Source organism: Arachis ipaensis, chromosome B07, assembly GCF_000816755.2.
Source record: "Arachis ipaensis cultivar K30076 chromosome B07, Araip1.1, whole genome shotgun sequence".
Taxonomy (NCBI): domain Eukaryota; kingdom Viridiplantae; phylum Streptophyta; class Magnoliopsida; order Fabales; family Fabaceae; genus Arachis; species Arachis ipaensis.
Window position 1 is genome coordinate 108,016,034 of NC_029791.2, and position 15,604 is coordinate 108,031,637.

The 15,604-nt window shown below is 36.4% G+C and overlaps 2 protein-coding genes across 2 annotated transcripts in view; both read left to right on the forward strand.

Moving 5' to 3' along the window:
- Nucleotides 6,480-10,711, forward strand: LOC107610147 (probable protein phosphatase 2C 55). Its single transcript, XM_016312233.2, has 4 exons — nucleotides 6,480-7,540; nucleotides 7,944-8,268; nucleotides 8,707-8,856; nucleotides 10,095-10,711. Exons 1-4 carry the CDS (start codon nucleotides 6,945-6,947, stop codon nucleotides 10,389-10,391), a joined length of 1,368 nt encoding a protein of 455 aa, XP_016167719.1. The 5' UTR covers nucleotides 6,480-6,944; the 3' UTR covers nucleotides 10,392-10,711.
- The window catches only part of LOC107610148 (J domain-containing protein required for chloroplast accumulation response 1), a 5,301-nt gene continuing 650 nt past the window's right edge, over nucleotides 10,954-15,604 (forward strand). Inside the window, exons 1-8 of the mRNA XM_016312234.2 lie at nucleotides 10,954-11,934; nucleotides 12,730-13,466; nucleotides 13,555-13,868; nucleotides 14,028-14,130; nucleotides 14,605-14,669; nucleotides 14,764-14,826; nucleotides 14,908-14,985; nucleotides 15,147-15,323. Of these exons, the coding sequence (XP_016167720.1) occupies nucleotides 11,486-11,934; nucleotides 12,730-13,466; nucleotides 13,555-13,868; nucleotides 14,028-14,130; nucleotides 14,605-14,669; nucleotides 14,764-14,826; nucleotides 14,908-14,985; nucleotides 15,147-15,323 (1,986 nt within the window). The 5' untranslated portion in view covers nucleotides 10,954-11,485. The remainder of the gene's footprint in view (nucleotides 11,935-12,729; nucleotides 13,467-13,554; nucleotides 13,869-14,027; nucleotides 14,131-14,604; nucleotides 14,670-14,763; nucleotides 14,827-14,907; nucleotides 14,986-15,146; nucleotides 15,324-15,604) is intronic.

Here is a 15,604-nt window from a genome sequence, read left to right on the forward strand (position 1 = left end):
GAATACATTGAAGGAGAAGAGAAAACTGTTAGCTCAGGTAGCTCTGAGAACTCTGTGCCTTGCACTCTCAAATTTTCTCCTCCTTGCTTCAAACAGTGGCTGTCCACCCTTAATATAGAAGAGGGGAGCCTCCACTTATTGAAGCCAAAACTGAACCAACTTCTTCTTCCTTCAACAAAACCGGTTCGGCCACATAGAGAGAGAAGAGATAACCATGCATTAACCAACATGCAATTACCTCTAGTCCTTTCTTGATCATCACTCTTCATCAATCCGAGCTCTTCATCCTTGGCTTGCTCTCCAAGATGAAATTCTGGCCCTTGATGCTTCATGATGATGATGACTTCATCTGCTTCAATCTCTGCCTTCAACCATCACTTCGCCACTCTAGCTACTTCCTGTGGTGGTTGAGCAGAATCGAAGACAAGCCATGCTTCAAGAATCTCCTCCAGCTGGCCGAATCTTCTTCTTCCATTTTGAGCATGAAAGACTCAAGATAACCTCACCAAATCTAACCACATTTGGTGAATATCTTAGCCACAGCTCATTTTTATTTTAGTATGTTTTCTTGCCATCATTGTGATGGTCTTTAGGCTTGCTTTCTCTTCATCTCGGTAGCTTACTTTTGCTTCCATGGCTGCCAATATTTTCTGAGTAATGACCGAAGAGAGAAAGAGTTGTGAGAGAGAAGAAAGAGAATATGGACATTAACTAAAGTGGTTTGATAAAGCAAAGTAAATGTTTACTTCCCTTTACTGAGTAACGTGTAGCTTCAATAATGTCCATCAAATCAAAGTCACTCATGTTCTCTCTCATAGTTCCCATGCAACACATTGTAATTAAATGAATTTTGGAATCCATCTAATGTTTGAATCTTTGGATCCGTTGAAAGCAATTTTGCTTTCTTCCTTCTTTGGTTTCGGATCATGCATGAGGAACTCTTATAACATATGGGCTTGATTGCAACAATATTTGATCTTGGCCCATTAATAACATTTGCTTTCCTGATAAGACTTGGAGCATGCATAAAACAAATGGAAAGCATGTAACCCACTTGGGCTTAGAGTAATCAAAATCATTTGGGCCCAAGTAACATTAAAACAGCCATTTTCATTATTTATTATCAAAACCAAGGCTGAATGTAAATTGGGCTAGCATGATAAATTTGTTTTCGGCCCAATATTAATCCTGCACAACAAAATTATTTTAATTAACACAATAACCAAGATTAGCTTAATAATTTTGCTGTTAATAATGTTTGATCATCATCAATTTAGTTTAGAGTTTTCCAAACTCATCAATCTCCCCCTTGATGACAAACATTATTAAAATTGAAATGGAAAGAAATTTAAAGATAGAGTAAAGAATACTCCCTTTGAAGATTGAATTTCTTCCCCTTTCAAATTGTCACATGGCTCCCCCTTAATATGTGCTATTTTTATCAAGGGAAGCACTTAACCTGTAACAATTGGATCAAGCTTCAAGTAACAATGTTATTCAACATATTTTATTTTGAAATGTTGAATGCTTGATTTATGAGCAGAATGTGATGATAATCAAAACTCATTTGTTATCAATAAATTGATTATCTGCTCAAACTTACATATATCAACAGAACACAAAACAGTGTTGTTTCAGAAAATTTCCAAATATTTTCCAGTCCAGATATCAGAGCAATGTCATTCAAAATAAGGAAAATATTTTGAAACATATATTAGCACATCAAAACATGGCATATGTTTAGATATCATAGTTTAAAAGAACTGCCAAAAAATAAATTTTCAATTCAGCAGGTTTATCAAAAATGAACCAATCAGCCAGGATCAGCCAGTTATCACAATAAATCAAACATCATAATAAACCAAATGCCAAATGCAGTTCATACAGCAAGGATCATAATAGAACAAAAATTCAGCCAGGCATCACAATATATCAAACATCATAATAAACCAAATGCCTTCTTTGAACAAGGATAATCATGAATTTTCAATTTGAAAATTTCAACCCTTGTCCCCTGTTTTTCCAGCCCCTGTTTCATTCCAATTTCAATTTTGGAATCTAAATTTCCTCCCCCTTTTGGCATCAAGGGGCATAAAAACCTGCAACAAGAGACATGAGCAATACATAATATTTATAACAAAGCAGTAATTGTTCAGAGTATCATACGGCAGGGAGTATCAAGTCATGCCTTTACAAAAAACAAAAGAAGGATTGAGCCTATTGTTGCCAATATCAAATAAAAGTAGAGGAATAGTCACTAATCATCAGAAACATTGAACTCAGAACCAGAATCATCTTCAGAATCTCCTGTTCCCATTTCATCATCAAAGGTTTGAATCATGAAACCGACCCTTTCATAGCACTTCTTCCAGGCTTTCTCATTTGCATATGCCAGTTTCCGGGCAGCCTTGCTTGACTTAAGCATCAGTTTGGACATATTGCGGAATTCACTGAGAGCTTCCCTGATGGATGCCGTGACTTTTGAGGGTTCAGGGTGGCTTTCCAAATCGCTTAGAGAGGGTTCGGAGGCAACAGACTGCTTGCTTTTCTTGTTCGAAACTCCTCCTCCTTTAATCTGTGACACTTTGTTCTCAACAGATTCATTAGACAAATCAACCTTAAAATATTCAAATATACATGTAAGAAACATGCCATAAGGAAGATTAGCCTTTTTTGTGCTTCTTACTGCTTCCCACATATGACGTGTCATAATATAAGCAAATGAAATTGGAGTGGAAGTAATAAGAGCAAAGAGAATGATAGAATCAGAAACTGTTACTCTATGATGAGAACCACTTTGAGGAGTGATGATATGAGTGATGATACGGTGTAACAGAGAGTTCTCTGGGCCGAGGGATTTGTGAGTTGGGATTAATCCATCAAGCCCGGAGAGGTTGGCACAGATGTGGTGCATGACAGTTTGTTGAGTAACTCCCACTTGATCATCCCATTTATCAACCATATAAACCTTTGGTCCCTCATCTTCATACCCAAGAGCAGCACCAATGGTTTGAGGGGTGAGGGTTATGTAAACACGCTTGACGTAAGAGTGGATTGACCCACCAATCAAACGCATGTTTGCATAAAATTCCCAGACCAGCCCCGGGTATACTAATTTCTGAATGTGAGTCAGAGGAGTCCATTTCAGAGCATCAAACAGAGACGAAAAGTTTATTCCTTTGGTGGCAAGATTTGGAAGGTTCACCAAGTAAGAAGGGCAGAGATGGCGCTGCAGAAGAACATCTTTGTGAAATTCATAGAATGCACATGAGTGGAAGCGAGAAGGATCAAAATGTGAATGAGTTTTGTGGAATTTGTTTTTGAACTCTAGAGATTCCAGATTGGGGGGTTCGCTTGTGTCATGCAGAGCAAAGGTTTTCTGTTTCTTTTGAGAGCTTTTTGCATGAGGGGTAGATCTTTTTGGTGGTGATGGAGGTGGAGTAGTATGTGATGTTTCTTCATTTTCTTCAACACTTGGTTGCTTGTTCTTCCCTGTCTTGCCTCTCCCTGAAGTTTTCTGAGCAATAACCTTTCGGCGCATGGTTTCGGTTTTCTTGGAGGGAGGTGACTGAGTAGAGGATGAGGTAGAATGGAGATGGATATGTGTATGGGTTGGAGGTGATGAGAAAGGTGGGTTTTTTGGAATGGGGGTTCGGCTACTTCGCCTAACAGCGGTTTTCTTTTTCATGGTGGATGAATGATGGGTTGAATATGAAGGGGTGAGGGCCGAATGAGAGGAGGATGAAAGGAGGTTAGAGGTGCAATAAATGAGGATTGGACAGAGATGATGGGAGGTTAATGACCATAATGGCACGGTTATTATCCAAATGAGAGTTTCAAAAAGTGATAAAGAGGGAGTTTTTCCTTGAATCAAGGGATTTAGTTGGAAGGAAAAGATATGATTTGACAACATGTATCTTCCAACTAGATTTGAAAAGACAATCTAAAAGATTTTGTGATTTTATTTTTCAAGGAAGGAATAACTAACTAAACTGCCATGGTGAGGTCAGAATTTATTAGGTGGGGCCCAGGAGAATTTAAATCTGTGTTGCCTCCCCCTGAACAGAGCTCCTCCATCAAGCTTGCGTTTTTATCTCGTCCAAACCTACGAGACAAAACTGAACAGACCAATCTGACGAGACAAAACCGGGCTGACAGATTCTTCAATTTGAACAGATTTGGGATTTTCTTTACTTGTTCCAGCCTCTTCACCATCTGAATCAATATCCTTCACAATACTGGGAATTAAGTTAGAATCACAAAAAGTAACATGTATGGATTCCTCTATTGTCCTATGCTCCTTGAGATAAACTCTATAGGCCTTGCTTGTGGTGGAATATCCAACAAACATTCATTCATAGGATTTTGGATCAAACTTTCCAAGGTTTTCTTTATTATTAAGCACAAAAAATTTGCATCCAAAAACATGAAAATACTTAAGATTTGGAGGGGTTCCTTTCCATAGCTCATAAGGTGTTTTCTTTAACCCTTTTCTAATGATTGTTCTATTCAAAATATAACATGCTGTGTTCACAGCTTCAGCCCATAAGAATTTAGGAATTTCACTTTCACATAACATAGCCCTAGTCATTTCTTGAAGGCTTCTATTCCTTCTTTCAACCACCCCATTTTGTTGGGGGGGTTCTAGGGCATGAAAAATTATGAGAAATCCCTAAGTCATCAAGAGAGAAGAAAGAGAATATGGACATTAACTAAAGTGGTTTGATAAAGCAAAGTAAATGTTTACTTCCCTTTACTGAGTAACGTGTAGCTTCAATAATGTCCATCAAATCAAAGTCACTCATGTTCTCTCTCATAGTTCCATGCAACACATTGCAATTAAATGAATTTTGGAATCCATCTAATGTTTGAATCTTTGGATCCGTTGAAAGCAATTTTGCTTTCTTCCTTCTTTGGTTTCGGATCATGCATGAGGAACTCTTATAACATATGGGCTTGATTGCAACAATATTTGATCTTGGCCCATTAATAACATTTGCTTTCCTGATAAAACTTGGAGCATGCATAAAACAAATGGAAAGCATGTAACACACTTGGGCTTGGAGCAATCAAAATTATTTGGCCCAAGTAACATTAAATCAGCCACATTCATTTTTTGTTATTAAAACCAAGGCTGAGTGTAAATTGGGCTAGCACAATAAATTTGTTTTCGGCCCAATATTAATCCTGCACAACAAAATTATTTTAATTAACACATTAACCAAGATTAGCTTAATAATTTTGCTGTTAATAATGTTTGATCATCATCAATTTAGTTTAGAGTTTTCCAAACTCATCAGCAAGCATTTCGCGTGTTCTTCTTCGGTTCAGGAATATATTAGGATGTCATCAATGAAGATGACGATGAATTTGTCCAACAAAGGATGGAAGATCCGATTTATGTAATCCATGAACACCGTCAGGACATTAGTTAACCCAAATGACATTACCGTATATTCATAGTGGCCATAGCAAGTTCTAAAAGCGATTTTCGGAATGTCTTCGTCTCTTACTCTTATCTGGTGATAACCAGACCTCAAGTCAATTTTAGAAAATACTCCAGCTCCCTATAATTAGTCCATCAGGTAATTGATTTTTGGCAACGAATATTTGTTTTTTTACTGTAACTTTGTTTAATTGCCGGTAATCTACACACAGATGCATACTTTCATCATTTTTCTTTACCAGTAACACCGGCGCTCCCCACGAATAAACACTTGGTCGGATGAACTTTTTACTCATCAATTCTTCCAACTGAGTTTTGAGTTCAACCATTTCCAATGACGACATTTGATAGGGGGCAATCGAGATTGATATAATATCTATTTTGTCTTTCTTAATAATGTTGACATTATTGGTCCCTTTTATTCATTAAAATTTCCTAATGGTATTTGGCACTAATTTTTCAATAATTTTATGACATGTGACACCAAAGTGACATGTGAACAAATTATGTTTTGTCACGTAACACCATCATCTACATTAATATGTCACGTATTCACATATTTTTAACTGATTCATCTTCACTCTATTATATATTGATGAATAATATTCTGATACATGACACTTATAGTTTACATTAGCATACCACGTTATCATGTTATTAACAAAAAATAATTAAGAAACCAATATAAGTCATGAATGTAAATTTTGGAGATAAATTAAAATTTTAGAGAATAAATTAAAAAATAAAATTTTATGATTTAGTGAGGTAGAACTAATTAAAACAAGAATTTTGACACTAATTTTAAAGAATTTGGCCCAAGATTGAATCGAACGGGCCAAATTGGGCCCAAAATAGGCCCAAGGTTAATAAAAATATATTTAGTTTTTATTTTTATTTTTTATTTTTTTAATATTTTTTATTTTTTAAATTTTATAAAAAAATAAAAATAAAAGATAAAAATAAAAATTATTAAAAATAAAAATAGAAAATAAAAACGTAGCAAAGAGAGTGTTAATTGGCAACCCAGTCACCAAAGGTCATTTATTCCCAATGATGAGATTCGGTACTGTTTGAACCAGGAAGAATACATGTTTTTGTTTTTTTTCCCTCGTTTCTATTCCTTTCTTTCCGGTCATTGGCATCTAACAATGCTGATCGCTGTAGCGGGAACATTTATAAAGAGGAGACACGGAAAGGATCAGCTACCACCCAATTTCTTTATTATCATTTAATTTAATTATGCACCAAACTTCTTCCGTTATGTTTCGATTCTCCTAGGAATTTTCTGGTTAGGGTTTTCCTTCGCTACCTTTCTTCTTTGATCAGCATCAGCTGTAAGTCGTTTCATTTTGAATCTCGTTTGATTTCTCTGCTATCGGTTCTTCCTCTGATTTATTTGAATGAACAATGCGGTTTTTGACCTTTGTTATCTGTTGCAAATATTGGTGTTGTGTTCCATAGAGTTGAATAAGCTAAATTATTGTTTGTGAAAAAAAAAATGCCACTCGTGTACTTTTCAAGATTGGGCACTGCAATTCAAAGTTCAAATGTAGGAATAGGTGGTGGAACCATAAGTTCTGTTGTTTTCGGTGTTCTGATTGCACGAGGGAAGTTGTTGTTTAGTACTACCAAGTTTTGTCACCCTGTAAACTTCGAAGCTTGTACCTATTTGGTTAGACAGAGAAGAACATTGTCTGTAATTGGCACACCATTTCCCACAGTGTCTATGGATTCTGCTCTCACTTCTCGCTTATCTGCAGCTGCAATCAGTGAATGCTCTGATGATAAGTTAACTTTGAGGTATCGTCGCCATTCACTGTCAAGAAAGGTTGTGAGTAATCTGTGTTTGAGGACAGGTTTGGAGAATGGTAGAAAAGTGGGCATGAAAAGCTCTTGGCAACCCGAAAATCGTACAATTTATAGCTATCTTATTGCTGCAAGGACCTTGCACTCTTCTTACCTCTGCACAGAGTTGGCATCTAGAGGTTTCCATGGATCATCATCATGCGCTATTTCAGGCCCTGCTCATGGTGTACGTCATGACACTTGTGCTTGTAAAGAGAACTCAACAAATTCTTCTATTTCATCTAAACCGTATGTTCTCTCTCCCTTCAATTGAAATGTATCCAAAAAATAGAAAAGAATTTTCTACATTCAAATCAATTATTTAAATATCACGGTGAAGCTTTCTCTCCCCTCTCCCCTCCCCTGCGTCGCACACCCTCTTTTCCCCTTTTTCGGTGTCAGGGGAAATTAGTTACTTTTTCCCAGTTTGTTTGTGATTGTACTGGTAACAAAAGTGTATTCTATTTAAGTACATTTCAAAACAGATTGAAGAATGAAGATATATATTCAACATAAGAACTCTGAATACTTGTATTTTGAGAAGCAAATATTTTAGGATGACTCAAAATTTTAGCGTTAGTACTTGGCAATTAAAATTTACAGTGGAATTCCAGTCTCATTGCTTTACTATATGGTTGGACGATAATTGCAGGAAAGCTCCTTTAGGTAAAACCCTTAAATTAGCATCTGGATCATGCTACTTACCCCATCCTGATAAGGAAGAAACCGGGGGAGAAGATGCTCATTTTATATGCTCTGAGGCACAAGCTATAGGACTGGCTGATGGTGTTGGTGGCTGGGCCGATCATGGTGTTGATGCTGGACAGTATTCTCGTGAGCTCATGTCCAATTCAGTGGCTGCTATTTCGGGGGAGTCCAAAGGTTCAATTGACCCAGCAAGGGTGTTGGAAAAAGCATACTTAAGTACAAAAGCTAAGGGTTCCTCCACAGCATGCATTATCACACTTACTGATCAGGTTACCTTCACCTTTGTATGATGAACTGATAATATTATTCCTTCAGTGATAATATATTAAAATGGTATAGTTCAAGTACATGCTTAACACAACACTAATCCAAATATCCAATAGTTATAAATTTATAATGGCTCTAGTCCCCTCAAACTTTATTGTGTTTTAAATTTTAAACATGTTGACACACTAATAGCAATAGCTCTGACATTACATATTATATTTCTACGTATATCAGTTTTCTGACTCCTTTGATGCCTTTTCCCCCCTTTTGGGATTCTTTTGTGTTTGTGACTGAATGGTACAATTTCCTACGAAACTAGTTAGTGATATATTTGGTCTCTCAGCATAATTTTCACGGTTTCTAGTGACATTATGTTATAAATAATCAGTTCTGGTACATCATTTTATTTTTGACAATTTTCTTTACTCATGATACTGCAGTGGCTTCATGCTATTAACTTGGGAGACAGTGGTTTTATGGTGATCCGTGATGGGTGCACTGTATTTCGGTCCCCGGTGCAGCAACATAATTTTAATTTCACTTATCAGCTGGAAAGTGGAAATAATGGCGATTTACCTAGTTCTGGTCAGGTAAGATGCACAGGATTGTAAGGGAATGTTACTGCATTAGTTAATAAAATCTTTTAATTTCTGTTGGTGACGAATATCACATGATTTTGCTAGTGATCCTGTACACCTTTTGCAGTGCATACGATTCCTTCATGGTTTCATTTCCTTGTGTGTATGTGTTTGTGTTATATTGTGATTTTGTTTAAATTCTAGAAAAAAGATTTATTGACAGCTTGTGCTGTTTGTTGAATTTATAATAAGGTTTAATTATCCTGTTAGTCTTTATAGTTTTACCAAATTTGCAATTAGATCCTTATACTTTTTTCCTTTTCAACTGGGTCCTTACATTGCTTTTAACTTTGTAATTAGCTCCTTTCTGTGAATGTTACATTTAATGGAATATTCCTCCCAAAAAACATGTAGTTAATGATCTAATTAGGTTATTAATTATGGATACTTTCAATTTGTAGAGAAATATTCCATTAACTCTTAACATTCTTTATGCTAGTAAGGACCTAATTATAAAATTAAAAATAGTGTAAGGACCCAATTGAAAGAGAAAAAATATAAGGATCTAATTATAAATTTAGTGAAATTATAAGGACCAAAAAAATAATTAAACCTTATAATACTTTATGTGTCGTATTTGATTTGTTTAATCTTTAATCAAGTTTTTAATCCCTTTATTTACAGGATGTATTGATTATAGTGGTTTCTTTAAGTCCTATAGTAGTTTTGTTGATTTACTCTCTGTTCAATGTAGTCCCACAGTCAATTATCATATTAGACTATTATGATGTGCTCTTTAGATATGTTATCTCCGATCAGCTGTAAGTGAGATGTGAAATTTGAAAGTAACTTGCAGCATAAACACCACCAGTTAAAGTAGTCTACTTTAGATGGAAGTTTACTGTAGGCTGTAGGACATTGAAAGATATGGTAAATCCTGGTACTGTGTCTTTAAGAAAGTTGGAGAAATGCAGACAAAGCTTACTACCATTTAAGTATGATCTTGTTAATGCTAGCATATTACTTGCATTCATTATAACAAGCCATTAAAACTTTTGGTGGTTATCTAATTCTTTTCAGACAGTTTTTTATATTTTGTCTCAATTATTCCCTTCTATAACATGCGAATGGCATCCATATCCTTAAGTAGTTCACCATTGCCATAGTCAATAAACTAGTTAATCTTCTTGAATATTTGTTTATCTATGCTTCTTGTTGGACTTTTATGTGGATTGCCTTGTTCATGTCAGGTTTTCACAATTCGTGTTGCTCTTGGTGATGTCATAGTCGCTGGTACGGATGGGTTGTTTGACAACTTGTATAATAATGATATCACGGCAGTGGTGGTTCATGCCAAAAGAGCTGGCTTAAGCCCTCAGGCAACGGCTCAGAAAATAGCTGCACTGGCACGCCAACGGGCACAGGACAAAGACCGGCAGACGCCTTTTTCAACTGCTGCTCAAGATGCTGGGCTCCGTTACTATGGTGGCAAGCTTGACGACACAACAGTTATCATTTCATATATTACCGGCTCTGAAGATGCCTAAAATCCAATCCAGTTCTCTTGTACATACTCTTTTTGTCCTCATGCGCACCATGCAGCATATGTGATTATTATAAATAAAAGGTTTAAACATTGTTACCCTCCAGGAAATGATGTTAGTGACAACCAATTCAGAAATGTAGGTCCGAATTTAAAGTTTTGACCGTCCAAATTTTGTTTGTAAGCAACCAGCCTCTTAAGTTGGATGTTGTTTTGCTTGGTTGTTGGTTTTGGCACTGAGCAGGAAAGTGTGACAAGCATTCAAATTGAAATAATGTAAATGAGAGTTCAGGTTCCTTGAGTAATGAATGAGCCTTTGCAATAGTTTGGCGCTTGTTGCGAATGTATTATCGATTTTTCTCTGGCACGATTGGCTCTTTTCCCGAACCATATGTTCTGGTATTGCATGGGCCCCTTATCTTCGTGCCTAATCAGGAATCCCGTGATGGATGCGTTTCATCTACGTATATCGGAGGTTACGGAAAATCTGAATTACTGAAAAATTATTGAAAATAAGAAACTTTGAACTAGTGAAATGAATGCATAAATATATAACAAAAATTATATGAAGAGTGCTACGTGGGGCCAAAATTTCATATTTTTCTCTTGTGACATCGGTTCCTATTCCTAATGCCAACTCTTGAATAGCCAAAAATATGATAGGAAGAGACAAAATCAGAGAAGTGGCAGAGGGTGTGGTGGCCGCATTGAAAATTTTAAGCGAGAGGGGATTTAATTAGTATCCCAAAGAAGAATTGAGGGAAAAGATTTCTTCAAAAAGGCATGGAGTAGAGTGGTCGAGTTATCAGCATCACTTTTTTATAGTTTTGTTTCTATCCTTTAAAGTATTATCCCAAGTCACTCATATCTTGTGGCTTGCCAATGGCAATTGGTCTTCGGCGCACCTTCTCTGTCGTATTGTGGTAGTTACTTCCCTTTCAGAATTCGTGCCTGTTCTCGTCTGTGTCTCTGATTCATAGCAGGCAGAGGCAGTTACAGTTCAAAACAAACTTTCCATTACCCTCCGCTGCGTTCCACGTTTTCCCGCCAATTTTTAATCCTGAATTAGTTGACAGTTATTATTAATTATTAATAATAATGGAGAGGTTTTACTCCTCTTCTTATTCTTCACAACAAGGGGAAAGCGGTTTCTACACGAGTCCAAGCACGCCAAGCAGAAACTCCGATGTGGATTTCAACGATGTGTTCGGAGGGCCGCCACGGCGGTCTTCCATTAACAGCGAGATTCGGCATAGCCTCAGCTACAGCAGGTTGCAGGATTTGAGTCAAGAAGGAGAAGGAGAAGAAGGCGAGGCTCCAAGTTCGTGTGCGTGGCGTCCTGAGCGGGAGAGACCAGTGTTTGGAGGGGAAGATTTCGTGAATCGGAGGCGTTATTCAAACAAGAACAGTGACTTCTACGATGATATATTCAGAGGCGATGAGTCTCCGATCAGGAATAGGGATCAGAGTCAAAGCCCTTTCCCCAGCAGAGTTTTGAGCCCTTCTCTTGCTGACCCTCTCTCCTCTTCTCTACCTTCGAACTTCAGGTTTTCCTCATTAACCTATCCTTCTCGTGCGGATTATTGATGATTTTTAACAAACTCATAAAATTGAATCCAAATTACGGATTAGTTAATCATCACTATTGTTCCCTATTTGAGTCTCTCCTTCAGTAAGCAATTTTGAATTAGAAACACTGTTGTAATCGTTTATTGTGTGGGATGATATCTGTGTTTTGAACTTTTAAACTAACTGTGGGGGATAGGATAGCAACGTTACCCGGACGCGCGGTACCCACTCTCCCCTATCCGGTCCAAGTGGGGTAATTACCCGACCCAGTCTAGGGCGGACAGGGTCGAATTTAAAAAGTACTCATCTTGGTATATATAAAATTATGTATGTGATGATAATTATATAAATTTTAAAATGTAATTTTATTTATTAAATTTTTAAAATTACAAGGGTGAATAGAGATAAGAGGAATATACACAAAGACAGGTTAGAGTTCAATTTTTTACCATGAATAGATAGGACAAAAACTGTCCCGAATGTTACCTTACTTGATACGTTCAAATAGTAGACTACTATATGACAATATGTATTAAACCATCGATTTTTAGTGTTCAATTAGTGAATCAAATTCATTAGATTCATAATCATTGAAAGAAAATTGCAGATCGATAGCCATTGCTAGTTTTATTCATTTGGGACTGCTTCATGCATTGTTTTCAGCATGGATAATAACTTATCAGCTTCTAAGTTGTGAACTAAATGACTTGCTCATCTCCTATTGTGACTGATGCTAAGTTTCTAACTCCCGTCACTTTCCACTGACCAACCAGTCTTCCTGCCAAATTGTCAAAAGGGATGGACCTTCCAACATTTGGTTACTCTACCAGAAGTAGGAACCCACTTAACAACTTCAATGATGGTTTTGGTGCTTCGAATGGAGTAGGCTCTTCAGATTCTCATCTTTCAAGATTTTCAACCCCACCAACCAAGCACAAGGAGGATCCAAAGAATGCTTTAAAACCCGCTTATCGGCAGAGTCTTCTGTCGAAAGAGTTTTCAGATATAGAAAGTAACATGAAACAAGACCAATCTAACAGTAATGGCCAATTTCATTTCTCAATATACAAATGGGCAAGTAAAGGGGTGCCAATGGTTATGCCTCTTAGGACAGAGAGAAAAGATAAGCTTAAATTTGAGAGAAGCTCAAGCGCCAAGGAATGGGTGGCCAGTGAGATTACCACACAAAATGATAGTCCTGCATCATACAAAGCCTCCTTGTTATCGAGAAGCACAAGACAAGATGGATCAACCTCTCGTACAACTATTCAAAATGGGGCAGATTCTATTCGAATCACAGAACAAAGAGCTTCTTCCAAAGCTCAATCAGAGACGATGAGCAGCTCTCATACTGTAACTAAAGATGATCCTGGTAGTCCTATCTCATCTACTCATTCTGCGAGTGAGAAAACCTTCTCTGGAAAAAAAGAAGCAGCAAGTGGAAATCAGAAGCTTGAGACCAAAACATTACGTTCACTGTTAAATGAAAGTAATGCAATAGCGAAACAAGGTAAAGCCATATTCACCATCCACTTCTGTCTGTGTGTATGTATACTACTTTATGACTCCATTATAATGTTCTCAATTTCATATATCAGATTATAACGAGATCACTCGAAGGGAGAGACAAGATGAAAGTAAGATGAAAAGCACAAAAGAGTTGTCTAATTTTGATAACGTGAATCCAAATAAACGAGAAGAAACGACTGTTTCTGTGAAAGCTGTAGAGCATAGCAAAGCATCCCCTGGTTCCTTGAACTTTGGTGAGAATATGGGGAAAGACCGCATTAAAGGAAAGGTCAAAGAATTTGTCCGAATATTCAATCAAGAAGCTGCAACAAAACCCAGAGTTGAACCCAAATCTGAGGGTTCTTTATACAAGCAAAGAGATGCTTTCAGGACAAAGAACGGAGTAAGTGTCGGCAGTAAGAACTAATGAATAAGATGGATAGAAAAGAAAAATTCATATTATAAGAAGCTGTCAATAGTTATGACTATTCTTCAGTGTCAAGTTCATGTTATCCTAGCTTTACAACAATTAAGATGCTTACGGTTGCTCAATCTTATTTAGGCGGACGAGTATTCCGAACAGTCCAAGAAAGAAAGTTCCAGGGTAGAGTCCTCCAATGGGTCTTCTAATAATTTGTCTCAGCAGGATGATATCTCAGCATCAGGTACAGCTTAATTTTCTGAATTCTAGTGTAATATGACTGCTCTAACAAAGATTATGTGCGTAGCCTGCATGTAACAATAGGAAACATTTACAGGGCAAGCATCGAGCACATTCTAGTTTAAACATGCTTCTATGGTGATTTGTTATTTCCACATTGCATCCCTCCTAAGTTTCTGTTAAGCATGGTGCTGTAACAAAAATTGTGCTTTTCTCTATGGTCTGCATCCATTTCAATATGCAGTTGTGTTTACTTTTTACAAATTCAATGAATAATAGGGTGCCACCTTTTAAAAGAACTAGCATAAGCTGTTAATCAACTGAAGAGACTTTGTTAAAATATGAAATGACCGTGACACTTCCTTATTGTTGTAGAGCTTTTTATACTAATCAATGTTAAAATCTATATAGATTATAGACATGCTTTATATACTTGATGATTAAATATTGTGACAAAACAACTTGATTTCGTTACCAGCAACGCCAGATATTTCATTTACTGTTATCGGAGATAAGGATGGATCCTTCCATGGGAATTTCACGGTATTCAATTGCTGAGCTAAATTCCAATCTTATGTTTAAATTACTTTCGTTTTAGGAAATTTCTGTGAATATGCTCCTGAATTGAATATTACAGATACAAGTACTAGCAGAAGATGAGAATGATGATTTAAAAAGCCAAGATAACCAAGCAATCCAAGTAATTTGCACCAACTATCATGCTTTCTTTTTTTCAAGGTTGTCAATATTATGTGTATACATATTTCTGTATACAATGTAGGTCATTGACAAGAAGATACAACAATGGTCTAAAGGGAAGGAAGCAAACATACGCTCGCTACTATCGACGTTACAATTAGTAAGGAAAAATGGAGTTCTGTACTCCTTGCCGTTCTTCTTTCTTGTCAACAAAGATAAAAACATTTTGATGTGTCTAATTCCATTTTTAAAGGTTATTTCCTTGAGGTTGATAGATAAAATTCACTTTTACTAAACTGACATTGATTTGTATAATTAAAGGTGCTTTGGCCGGAGTGTGGCTGGAAGCCTGTGCCTCTTGTCGATATAATTGAAGGAAATGCGGTGAAAAGAGCTTATCAAAGAGCTTTACTTTGTCTACATCCAGATAAATTGCAGCAAAAGGGTGCTGCATCACATCAAAAATACATTGCAGAAAAAGTTTTTGACATCTTACAGGTAAACCTATATTTGTAGCTACTTAGTTGGATTGATATATATCATGTTATCTATTTCATGGGTATTGTCTAAAATCTTGCTTATTATTTGTTAGTCATACATATTGTGTGTCTCCTACATTTACGTAAGGTTTAATTATTCTGTTAAGTCCTCTAATTTTACCAAATTTGCAACTAAATTTTTATACTCTTCTTTTTTTAATTGAGTTTTATATTATTTTTAATTTTGTAATTAATTTTTTTTAATGTAAAAAAAATATTAAAATTAACTGAATATTTTTC

Bases quoted from the DNA above. Each gene is read 5' to 3' on its own strand.
- LOC107610147 (XM_016312233.2), top strand. From the start codon at position 6,945: ATGCCACTCGTGTACTTTTCAAGATTGGGCACTGCAATTCAAAGTTCA. The intron at 7,541-7,943 runs GTATGTTCTCTC...CGATAATTGCAG, and splicing joins TCTTCTATTTCATCTAAACC to GAAAGCTCCTTTAGGTAAAA. The intron at 8,857-10,094 runs GTAAGATGCACA...TGTTCATGTCAG, and splicing joins ATTTACCTAGTTCTGGTCAG to GTTTTCACAATTCGTGTTGC.